This window comes from Asparagus officinalis, chromosome 7 (genome assembly GCF_001876935.1).
Source record: "Asparagus officinalis chromosome 7, Aspof.V1, whole genome shotgun sequence".
Taxonomy (NCBI): Eukaryota; Viridiplantae; Streptophyta; class Magnoliopsida; order Asparagales; family Asparagaceae; genus Asparagus; species Asparagus officinalis.
The window spans coordinates 33,625,424-33,638,278 of record NC_033800.1 but is presented as its reverse complement, the minus strand read 5'-3'; the positions used below and the strand labels follow the sequence as shown (position 1 = coordinate 33,638,278).

General features: G+C 35.1%; 1 protein-coding gene across 1 annotated transcript; it reads left to right on the top strand.

Moving 5' to 3' along the window:
* Positions 7,696-12,754, top strand: LOC109849358 (myosin-11-like). The gene is made up of 6 exons (XM_020419182.1): positions 7,696-8,073; positions 8,410-8,609; positions 8,685-8,792; positions 11,041-11,502; positions 11,593-11,694; positions 12,432-12,754. Exons 2-6 carry the CDS (start codon positions 8,421-8,423, stop codon positions 12,597-12,599), a joined length of 1,029 nt encoding a protein of 342 aa, XP_020274771.1. The 5' UTR covers positions 7,696-8,073; positions 8,410-8,420; the 3' UTR covers positions 12,600-12,754.

Genomic DNA, 12,855 nt, shown 5'->3' with positions numbered 1-12,855 from the left:
TTGGAGAGTGAACCACGAATTTCAGAGGAGGGCTAGTAGATCTTAGCGAACTCCAGCATAAAGAGGGAGCTATTCGAAGGATCTGAGGCCCGTTTCATCATTCCTTAAGACCAGACTTTGTTTTGATCTCGAGAAGAATAGTAATCTCACTTTGTTGAGATTATTTACTTCTGTAATTATTTCTTATGTGAAGCAAGAGCATTGATCTTTTATTCTGATTAACCGGATCTGATCCACAGTGGTCTACGGATAAACCCCGGCACAGCCAAAGATCCCATGTAAGCAACGGATGATAAATGCCCTCTGCGTGTGTTTGAATAGACTATTTTATTCTTATTGTGTAAGAAAGTCTTATAAAAAGACTAATTTTACTTTTTCGAACTTATTGTAAATGACTGAAGTTGTAATGAGTTTCGCAATGAGAAAACAACTCTCGACGCAAACACTTATTCAATGAGAAACTGAGTGTTGGAATGAATAATATGCCTATATATGAGGGTGGATCTAGTAAAATATTCATGTTATTTAGAAATTGTAACTTAAATGTAATGATGGAGCAAATATGCAGAGTTACTAGAATTAATCATGCAGAGTATGCCACTAAGGTTTATAACTTATATAACGATTATATTGTTTAGTAATGTATATGAGACAGATTTTATATTTTTTGAGCATATTTAGCAATATATATGAGGTATATATTCAATTAGTACGATCTACACATGCTTTGTGCACGTTTTGGTGTGCCCAACAAATCCATGGGACTACTAGCCCCGTGGAGTTGCTGGTTGCGAGACACGAAGTCTCACTCTAACGTACGAGACTATAGTAGTCCCGTGCGTTTTCTGATAACTATTCAGAAAACCCACGAGACTAGCAGCTCCGTGGGTTTTCTGAGTCTTGTTTAGTGGCCGATTAATGACCATTAAACAGACGGGACTAGTGCAGCGTGTTTCAAAACACAAATTCAACAAAACCGATATCTTTTCGCCAGCTTTGATAAGCTAGCCAAAAAGAGGTTGGTTTTGCTAGATATTTAGCAAAAGTAACATAGTAAAAATAAGAAAAATTCTTTAAGGACCCAAAATATGGGACCAATAGGGGGACATGTGAGATGTCTCTCTCCTATTGGATAATGAGTTGGCCATCATTAATGATGGCTAACTCATTATCCAATAGGAGGGAGACACCTCACTTGTCCCCTTTATTGGTCCCATATTTTGGGTCCCTGTAGCAAAGCTCTTTTATGTACATGAATCGCTGAAATTTATCCGAAGTGGATGGAATTTGAACTTGGAAGGCACGTGTTTCATTTTATATGTAGTAGACTACAGCGTACTTTCCATGAAAGGTGTTTCATTTTATATGTAGTAGACTACAGCGTACTTTCCATGAAAGGTTACGACTCAAGTGTACTTCAGTTCACCGTCATGAATCGTTTGAATTTTTTTCTACGGTCAGCGTCTCTCAGCCCCCCACCACTCCCACTTTGGGTGAGATCCTACAGAGGGTTTTTATCCTCTGTATTCAGGATAAAATTGTCACATTTGCTTAATAAAAGCTATTAAGGTGCAAGTTTTAAAAGTGTCAAGCTTTTATAAAGGATCATGATTGGACTCTCTTTTCAAACCCAAGCTGATCTCTAATTAGTAGAATACATATCCATCAGAATGCTAGCGCGGTATAGCCTGGTGTTTTGAATTTGAGTTGTACAATAGGATGAGTGTGTTTGATAACTTTCACAAAACATGTTTTAAGTGGTACAATATTGGTCCAAAACTTTGGTTTTAGTCTAGCAAAAAGTTGAGCTCAAATTGAACTAGTTCTTTTTTATTCAAAATATTGTCCCTAAACTAGTTTATTTGCGGTTACGGACCAACCTTATATGGTTTAATTTTGGTCTAGTTAAAAAAAAATAGTCTAGCCTTGTTTAATTTTGAAGTTGCTGAACACATCCTTAATTTCCAAAACTCCCTCGATTTTATCCTCTGAATTGTTCGGAAACCCCAGAGGATATGCTGTGCATTCTGAGTATTCCGATAGAAGAACAATCTTGGTTTGGGCTTGGGTTCGACTCCGGTTAGACCAACGATCCAATGGGTTGGGTCCTCATCTTGGGCATTATCATAAGAATAATAATAATAAACTTAAGGAGCCTTAGACTTTTAAAATAGTATTAGCTATTTTTCCAAGTTGACGCAAGCCTAGGGGTATCCATCCGGACCGGGCCCGGCCTGGGCAAAACCGAAGCCCAGACCCGGGCCGGATCCGGACCCGGGCCTGAGCGGGCCAGGCTCCTGACCGGCCTGGTTTTTTTTTTACTTTTTTAAAATTTTAAAAAAAATAAATCATAAAATATACATAAAAATTATAAAAAATGACATAAATTTTTTTAATAACTTAAAATGACATAAATTACAAGTATAAAAAATTATAAAAATAAAAGATGATAAAAATAATTTTTTTATTAATAATCAGTAAATCCTTTACAAGTATAAATTTATTTCGAAATTCGTCGCATCACAATAGATGAGTAAATCCCAACTAGGTTGGCACCTACTCACACATATCACTATCATTTATAATTTTTTTCTAAAATAATTCATTACAAATTTAAAGCTAAGAAATAAAAATTATAATTTGATGAATATTATCTAATCTTTATATCTATCTGCTAGTCCTAACTCTTCAAATTTATCTTCAATTATAGCAATCCGATCGATGTCTTGTGTTCGCTTCTCGTACTTCCACCAATCTTATAAGCAAATCACCGCTTGTACAGTATACAGATCTAAGCACGTCCTGTGGTCGTCGATCAAACGTCCTGTTGTGCTGAAGGCGAATTCCGAAGCTACCGTCGAAACCTACACTGATAGTAAGTCACGAACCATGGTGGAAAGTATAGGATATGAAACCGATCCATATACTCTCCACCATTGTAAAATATCTAAAGTATTTCCTTGACATTTAACTAAGAAAGCAGAAAAATATTCATCTAATTCAGAAACCTCTAATCCTGAACCAATTCCAAATCCACTAGTTAGTTCAGCTACCATTGCATATCTATCAAAACTTACACTTTTACCTCGACCTGTGCTCGAAGCCGAATGTGCTGAAGTTGTAGACTGTTGTGCAGCTACACCATGTCTAGCTGCATACTCATTTATAATGTTTGAAAATAATTTCTAATAGATAAATAATGAGAAGTAGCAGTAAGGGTGGAATTATCATCTAAGTCTATAATTTTTCCACCATACAATGACTGTAACAAACTTCGAAGACCAATATCCTTCAAACATGAATCAATAAGAACCCCCAAACCAAAAATATGAGGAATATGCCTAAAATACTTATTAAATTTGTTCTCCATTTGAAAAATTATATTTCCAAAAATATCGTCCATACAATATTTGGCAAAAAAGTTTTGAATATTTAAAATTTGTAAAGCAGCTAAAGTAATAGTTGGATAATAATAACCAGATAATAACATAGTAGCATCATAAAAAACTTGTAATATCTTATTTAATTTACATATAATTGTCCATTCATCTTCACTTATTCCATAAGTACTACCAGAGCTAGAACTAGAAGCATAAAAATTTATAAAATTATTTATAATTTTTTTATATTCTATTGCTACACTTAACATTGCATATGTGGAATTCCACCTATGATCAACATCTTTTGGAATTAGTCTAGGCTTATAATTTTTTCTTTTACAACATTATTTCCATCTTTTATTCTCATTTCAGAAGCATTATGCATATTAGCAACTGTTCTAACCTTTTCTATCATGGATTTAATTTCAAAAAATACACTTTGAACAATTAAATTTAAAATATGGCAGATACATCTAACATGAAAAAGGTCACTATGACATAGCAATGACAGAGTTATTTTAATAAAATCAACAGCTACATTGTTATTACTTGTATTATCTAGTGAAAGAGAAAATATTCTTTGATCAATTTCTAGTTTCATAAGTTTTTTAATTATTAAATTTGCAATATTAATACCAGTGTGTGACTCCTCAATTACAATAAAAGAAACAACTCTTTTAAATATTTGTCAATTTTTATCAATCCAGTGTGCTGTGATACATAAATAACAAGTTTGCACTCTCAATGTCCAAATATCAGAAGTTAAAGAAAATCTACAGTTTAAAATTTTAAAATAAGAAATTATTTTTCCTTGTTCCTCCTGATAATATTTTAAAATGTCACGTTGACAGGTTTGACAAGAAAATTTTGTAAATACGGGATAAAAATCATCTCTAAATAAATCTTCAAATTCATCATCTTTTACTAATTTAAAAGGCAGCTTTTTAAGAACAATAAACCTGATTACGCATTTCCTAGCTCGGGCAGCGTTATAATTCTAACTACCGAGGGTACCAGAAGAGGAGGATTGAGAAATCATAGACTATCGGATATCACCTTGAAGATTCTGGCCTTTGTTGTGTTTTTTTATATGGTGTTTGAGATGGTTGGTGCCGCTCTTATGATGAGCTTGGAAAACCTGGTCGTGCAACTCACATTTTGCTTTCTGGGAGATGATTCTACCGTGTTCATCCTTAGTGACGTCTATCTTCTAAAAAAAATCCACACATCGGATCTCGGCCTTTTAGGAGCTTTTGGTACAGTAGATTCGTCGCCACCAGATTCAGGATTAACACTGGTAGGAGGAGGAGGAGTTGTTGTAGGAGGACTCATCTCTGGATTGGTAGGAGATAGGTTTTGCTTTTCATAATCAGATCCAAAAGCCATTTGATGGAAGTATTAGAAAATATAAGAGATTATAATATAGTATAAGAGAATATAAGGTTGTATAAGAGAGTATTAGAGAGAAGTAGATGAGTTTTGTTGTGAGGAAATGAAGTGAAACTCTCCCTCTATTTATAGAGGCAACCCCCTAGGCAAATGACCAAAAAACTCTCAGATTCTAGCATTTTTTTGACCGTTTTAAGGGGCAAATCGGTCAAATGGCCAAATATGACCGTTTGGCCGGTCTGGACCTGGCCGGCATAAACGGTCAGAAATGACCAGGCCGGACCGAGCGCCCGGCCAAATTCCGCCAACGGTCACAAATTATGATAGTTGGCGTCGGCCCGGCCCGGTTTTTTCCGACAACGGTCACCCCAGGGTGACCGTTGTTGCCCGTTTTTAGATACCCCTACGCAAGCCCAATGCCAATTCACCATCCAACCGAACGCTAAACCCTGCGCTATTTTGATGAGGTGCTACAGTGTTGCGTCAGGAATGACGCAACATTGTAGCTTTAGAGTTTTTTATTTTTCCAATTTTACCCTTAAACTATGTGATAACAAATTAAAAATACATATTGTATCCTATTATATCATTCATTAACCTCGGTTTATTCCATTTAATTTTTTTATTTTTAACTTTTATAATGAAATTATAGTATAAAATAATTATTAAAATAAAATTCAAAAAGGAAAAATTAGATAATTTAATTCAAACACTTAAAAATTTGTAATACCAAATAAAAATATAAATCAAATTTACATTTAGATAAAAATACAACATTAAATTAGGACATAAAAAACTTGCACATTATTATAATTAATTATATGTAATGTATTATATAATTATATAATTATATAATTTGTTATATATTTTAAATAGATAAAAATGTTAAAAAATAAAAATAATAAAATGAATATTCTTTTTGGTGTAAAATTTGGTGTAATGGGTTGGAGATGGAATAACAATTTGGTGTAAAAACTATACCAACTTAATGTAAAAACTATATCATTTTGGATTTTTTAGTTAGAGATGTTCTTATGTTGTAGCCGCTACACATTGCTCTTCATCATTCATGCGATGGTGGATTATGTGACGGGATCATGTTAACTACGCTCATATTCAATATATTATCTAATAATGATATCTCGTCGCCAACATTCTCTTTTATTATTATTATAATAATACTTAGTGTATTCTTTTTTATTTTTGTTTGCAATGACTTTTATCTGTCTCCTTCTGATTTTTTGCCATGTAGCAAGGAGACCAGTTGATCATTAAGAAGGAAATAATAAACTAAACGGCATTAGCCATCAATTAGGTACTCTAATATATGCTTTTTTTTAAACAAAGGCCATCGCTTGTTATACCATTTGAATTATTAGATTTAGGTTTGGTATTGCCTTTTTTTTATGCTCTGCTTATTTTTTTTAAGAAACAGCCAATAATAGTATTAACAAAGGCGGATCGAACTCTTTATTTACTTTTTCAAGTGTATAAGAATGAAAATTTGTTTTGAAGTAAACAATAGGAAGAAAAAAAATATGAATTTTTTCTATAAATTCATGCACATTTCACCTACTTTCCAACAAATTCTAAGCATTGAGGGCGCAAGAGAATTTAGAAATAGAGATTGACATGCAGTTGTCGCATCATTGTTTAAGAAAGTACTGATAATAGGATTTTTGGAGAAGCAAACATTTTTTTTGCTTTTGTTTTTTTTTTTTTTGGTTCAGAAATAGCACAAGTAATATCTACTTCCTCAGCTGCTTCATAGTTACTCCCATGCAAACAACATGATCCTAATTTGCAACGGCAATCCGTTTTTCTTTGAAATTCTCATTTAGCATGGAAGCCCAGAAACTAGGGGTGAGCAAACAGTCAATTTGAGCTGCTTTGACTACTTTTTGTCAAAGCAAACTGAACTAAAATAAACTAAATTCAAAACTGAACCAAATTGAATCTGTTTGGTAAGGTCAGTTTGAGTCTAGACATGTCAAGTGAGTGATTTTTTAGCTAAAAGACTAGAATAATAGTTCTTCAGACCTTTCGTTTATCTTTATCCCAAGTTGAAAAACCAAACTCGTGAAATCAACTACTTTACAAAACTAAAAAAATTGAATCTCTATCGACCAAGATGTATAAAAATACCCATATAACCTATATACGCATCTAAAAAGAGCATAAGTTTTTAGACAATTAGTTAATAGTGCTTGGTTTGGTTATTTCGGTTCAAACACTCTCAAACAAAACGGTCTCCATCGTATCAAAAATTTCCTAAAATAAAAGCGAAACACTAATATTCAATCAGTTCAATCTATTTAATCAATTTGTACCTAACAACGCTCACCCCTAACAAGTAACAACAACTTTCATATTTTTTTTTTTGAGGAAATCAGAAGACTCTATTACATGGCTTCAAGAAGAATTTGATTATGGGTATAGCCCGGACCATCAAACAAGAAGAATTTGATTACATATATAGCTTGGACTATCAAATAAGCCTTAAAAAAAGATACATCTATATCATCAAGCATACTAAACAAGATTGTGACAAGCACAAAAAATGCTCGTAAGATATTAGGAGCGCCCAGTGGCACCGTGCAGCGAAAGGACAAGTCCAAGGCAAAATGTTCGAATGAACGCCCGCTCCATCGTGAACAGACCGCGTCACATCTTTCCAGTCCACATCAGAAGTTCAAATTGCGAAAACCCACGTCAGCAGTTCAGAAACCTCGCAAATAAATCCAAGGGCCCAATACTGTCCACGTGTACAGCCAGATGCGCCGAATCCAAAATTTGGATTTGCCGCGCTCGGAGGTCAAACAAAACCCACGCCATTCGTACACCGAACCTCGGGCTTCGGAGAGATTCCCGTGATTTCATTAATTTCTCCTCCTGCCCCTCTCTATTTATTATTATTTTAGCCTAAAAAAAAAAAAAAAAAAGGAAAAAAAAACTAAAATAGGAAATATAATTCCCCTCCCAACTTCCAAAAATCCTCTCACCATTTCAACCACCATTCCGATCTCAAAACCCTAGCGGGGCCGAAATCATGAAGCTCAGCGATAGAGCTTCGGTTTCTGGTTTCAGCTTCTGATTGCTGAGTGAAAGATTTTGTTTTTGTTTTTGTTCTTGTTTTTGGAGAAATTCGGGAGAGATTTCGGATCTTTTTACTGGTTTCTGCTGAAGGAAGCAAGAGATCGACGGGGATCCAAGCTAAAACTCGTCGACCTTTCTGCCGCTGCTGTAGGATAAGTTTGTAGCGGTTCTTGAGGTCTAACTTACCGTGGGCTTGGATTCATCTGAGGTTAGTTTTGAAACGCTCTTCTCATGATCTGTCTCTTCTGAGCGAAGCGTCAGTTTCTCTTTCAAATTTCAAACATGTGGCTTTCAAATCTCAATTATTATTATTTTATATTTTTATTGGAATATTTTAATTTAAAATCCCTGTTCCAGTTGGCTATTTGTATACGCTTCTCTATAATTTGTGGTTTTGCTACTGTGAAAGCTACCGTCTTTTTATTTTCAAATAAAAATGGGATGAAAATGGAGCTGTCAGTGTGAATTTATTACTACTGTGTTTTCTCATTTAAGGAATAAGGCTGTGGACTCTATTTATTTATTTTTTTGGTTATTGGATTAGGGTTTTTTGTGATGTCGGCTAAAGTGAAGGAATCTCCTTCGTCTTCGACATTAGAGTTGGATCCGTTGCTCAAAGATCTCACTGAGAAGAAGCTGAGCTTTAGAAAGAACGTTGTTTCTTTGGCAGCGGAGCTTAAAGATGTGCGAAATCGATTGGCTTCGCAAGAGGAGTCCTTTATCCGAGAATCAGAATCCAGAAAGGTTTGGTTTTTGGCGGGGTTTCTTTGATTCTTGGTATTAATATTGATTAGGGTGTTGATTGGGCATTTTCAATAGGTAGCCGAGATGAAGGCAAAGAGCATGGAGGAGGAGGTTGGTAAATTGCAGTTGTGTTTAGAAGAGAGGAATCATCAGTTGCAATCATCGAGTTCTAGTCGTGAGGAGGTGAGCAATTTTTCCATGCTTTTTCTGTTGAATTTTGAGAGGATGGATGTTGACTTAGTGTCTTTATGATCTTGTTGATTTAGATCTTTCCTGGTTGCTACTTTCCTTAAAGGGTCCTTTTTGTTGCATAACCTTGTTTAAGGTTGTTATGGGAATTGAATCTTAGTTGACGTGATTAGCAATTCTAGACCCCACATCCTTTCTGTTGTTGCTGAGGTTTCAACTATGATTGCGTCTATTGTTTTCTATAAGGGTATCTAGGGAGGAACACTAGCAATGAACAATTCAGTTTGATTATGGATTCTCACCTTTTGTCGGCTCTGGGTATTACTTTATTTCTCTTTCTATGACATGGTTAGGAAGTTGTTGGCTTAGATTCTGATTCCAATTGTAAATTTTCCTGATTTGTCCATTCATCTAAACTTTCAGATGGGTTTTTCTGTTTTCAGTTGCCTACTTGTTAGCAATAGGTCCGATCCTACTATTCTTGGATTTCAAGTAATATTTATCTCAATTCCTGACTAATCACAAAATCTTCACCCCTAAAAGGGGAAAATAAGAAGGTAAAAAGGCTATACAGTCAAAGAAGTATATACATGTCAATGGTTATCTTGCATGCTTCAATTCCTCGTCTTTTCCTTTTAATGAAACAGCTGAGCTGCTTGAAGTATTTTAAGCAAAGAAAGCAGGCAAAAGCAGTAAGCTTTAGAATATAAAAAAGACCCACAGGAAAGTTTTGAAGTAAGATAGTAGATAAACCATAATTGGTACAACCTGCAGTAATTACATGCTAGTGATACAATTGTATTCATGGATAGTCTAAGGCCTGCTATGAAATACTGTTGCATATTGAGGTGTAACTCCCTAATAGTATACTCAGAGCATTCTATTTGCAAGAAGGCTTATTACGGTAACAGAAACGTCAATTCCTTGGAGATGGGAAAAGTTTCTGGACTTTAGAAACAGATAATGTCATCTTTATCACAACAGACTTCTAACTCATTTACCTGAAAGTCCACTATGAATACAAGCTTAAACAAGTTCAAACAACGTATGCATTTCTCCCATAATTGCATTTAAACTTCTGTTTGTTGTCTACCTCATACCGACCTCTCTAAAAGCTCCTTTAAAGTTTTAAATGCAACACAATAAAGTAAATGTTGTCTTAACCAATGCTACTATTGATCTAAAGTAGACCCACGAGTTTCTTTCCCGTTAACCTTTCATGAGAAAAATCTATTTTCCCAAAACATATATTCTTTCTTGTTTTCTTTTCTCTTATCTTGAACAATCTTTCTACCCAAAGCTCATCCATAAGTAAGAGGCAGAATCTTTAATCATTAGTGATTTAGTAGCTTGTCTAAGTTCGGTAAGAATGCTTCATTAGAAATCGCTGTTCTCTGAATAGGAAAATTGATCGTAACCTGAAATGTTTGTAGGTGACTTGAATAGGAAAATTGATCATAACCTGGAATGTTTGTAGGAGACTTGGAAGCAACATGTAAACATGACAAGCTTATAATGATTGAAAAAAAGATCCTCCTTATTCTTTCGTTGGGAGAATATGGCTCTTTTTCAGTTTTTGACCAGCAATTTAAAAATCCTTTCAATTATTAGGGGTATCACAATATTTGGATTTCTGGGCTATCTGAAAAGGCACAGATGAAATCTTGATATTTGAAAATACTATTTGTGTCATTCAGTGCAATAATGGACCAACAGTTTAAATGTAGTTAAGAACATTTTTGTAACCTAAACATGCATTTGCTTTTCTTCAGAAAAGAATGCTATAGGCATTTAGCAGAGGCCACACTTTAAGCTTTGGAGTATGTAGTATGCGTTATTTACTTGTTGATACCTTGTTCAATTTTTCTTCTCTCTCAAGGTCTTTTCTTCATTTGTTTGGATCATCAAATGTAATACACTAACTTCTTCTGCATCAGCCTACTGTTCTCACTCTAGATAGTTTATATAGGACTTTTATGTTAGGTTTGTTGTTTTAGGATATACTCCTGTTTCAATGCCTTCTTAAATTGTTCTCATCTCTCAGGCACCTCTTTTCCTTAATAAGGTTCTATTGACACAGAACTTCATTTCTTAGGATCATTAAATGTAACGCAATGATTTGATTGAGCATCAGCCTGTAGTTATTACTCTGAAAAGTTTATAGGACCTTTCTCATAGATTTTTCTGTTTGCTTATGATACAGTTCTCAGTAAATACTCATAACTATTATCCTAATATGCAGTACCTCAAGGAGTTGGATGACTTGAGATCACAGCTCTCATTTACTCAAGCTACTGCTGAGGCTAGTGCTGCATCAGCTCAATCAGCCCAGTCTCAGTGTCTCTCCTTGTTGAGAGAATTGGATGAGAAAAATAATTCGATAAAAGAGAATGAGATCCGAGTAAATAAGCTGGGAGAGCAGTTAGATTATTTGCAGAAGGATCTCCAAGCAAGAGAGCTTTCACAACAACAACTAAAAGATGAAGTGTTGCGAGTAGAGAAGGAGATTATGCAAGCTGTCACAAAAGCTGGAGTCAACAAAGACTCTGAGCTCAGAAAGATTTTGGATGAAGTTTCTCCAAAAAATTTTGAGAAGATGAATAAACTTTTGGATGCCAAGGATGGTGAGATTGCTCGGTTGAGAGATGAGATTAGATTTTTGTCTTCCCATTGGAAACATAAAACCAAAGAACTTGAATCACAGGTAATTCTTGAATTCTTGACTAACACTGCTACATATTTAGTCTCCTAGGTTTTTTCTCTTATATTTCCTAATTTGTCATTTGTGAGACAGCTAGAAAAGCATCGGAGGGCTGACCAGGAACTCAAAAAGAAGGTGCTGAAGCTAGAGTTTTGTCTGCAAGAGGCACGATCCCAAATACGAAAGGTTCAAAGGGTAATTCACTTCCCCTGTTTCTCGAACTATCTATGGGAGCTCATGTTTGGCATTGGAAGCTTGAGGTGTAAATTTTAGTCTTTCAATTTTTCTTGGACTAGTCATGATTTTTTAGAACCCTAAAATATCCCTTAGGAATCCTGGTTGGTGAAGACATTGCATAATAGGATACGTTATAGCAGAAAATTAGAATTTCCAATCCTCAACCACAACTACCTCTCATAGTTTTGATGCAGTCGCATGGACTTTATAAGGTATTACAGCTTCCACTGCCACTAATTTAAAGCTAATCTGAAAACAAAAAGATAAAAGCTGCATCCTCAACTCTGTTGGTCACTCCGCCATAAGACTGTGTCAGGACTGGTTTTGCCTTACCAGACGAAAGTTGGTCCATGTAGACGTTAAAAAGAAACGTAGTTTAAAGCTAAAATTTTGAACTGAAAAAATGGTGCAAATCTGGCCCAAGTCATGCAAAACAAAAAATTGGATTTTGGACCGAACTTGTATTAACTGAAGCTGGTTCTTTGGATTTGCCAAACACAGCCTCGGTGAATTAGAGAAGGTAATCTACTTAACATTTACAACCTCTCTTTCTTTTCACTACATTTACACAAAACCAACTTCTCCTAGATCACTTGAATCTTGCATTTGTGCTTGCTAAACAAATGACACTCATCTATAACTTACAGCAACTTCATTATAATGATGTATTTTTCGCCCATCTTTATTTTACATAGGCTGGAGAGAGAAGGGACAAAGCCCTGAAAGAACTCAGAGACCAAGTGGCAATGAAGCAACAAAATGGTGGTGGTTCTAATGGCAAGCAGAACTTCTGGGAAAGCTCAGGTTTCAAGGTCATCGTCTCAATGTCTATGTTGATCTTAGTTGCTTTCTCGAGGCGCTGACTTATTTATCTTCCCCTGTTGCTCTCCTTTAGTCCTTCAGAAGAAAGAGAAGAGAGAGAGAATGTAGATAGATGTCTGTTAACTTTGTAGAACAGTACTAGTAAATGTTATGAAGAGGAAGACAGTTAGCAATATAAAGCATCTCGACTTGAAAAGTTTCTGGTGTGAATCTGAAGTTCGTTATCCGTGGACTTCCTTGTTTCTGAAGTGTTTGACTTCGAGCTATTTTAATGGTGATAAAATTTTACATTATTTC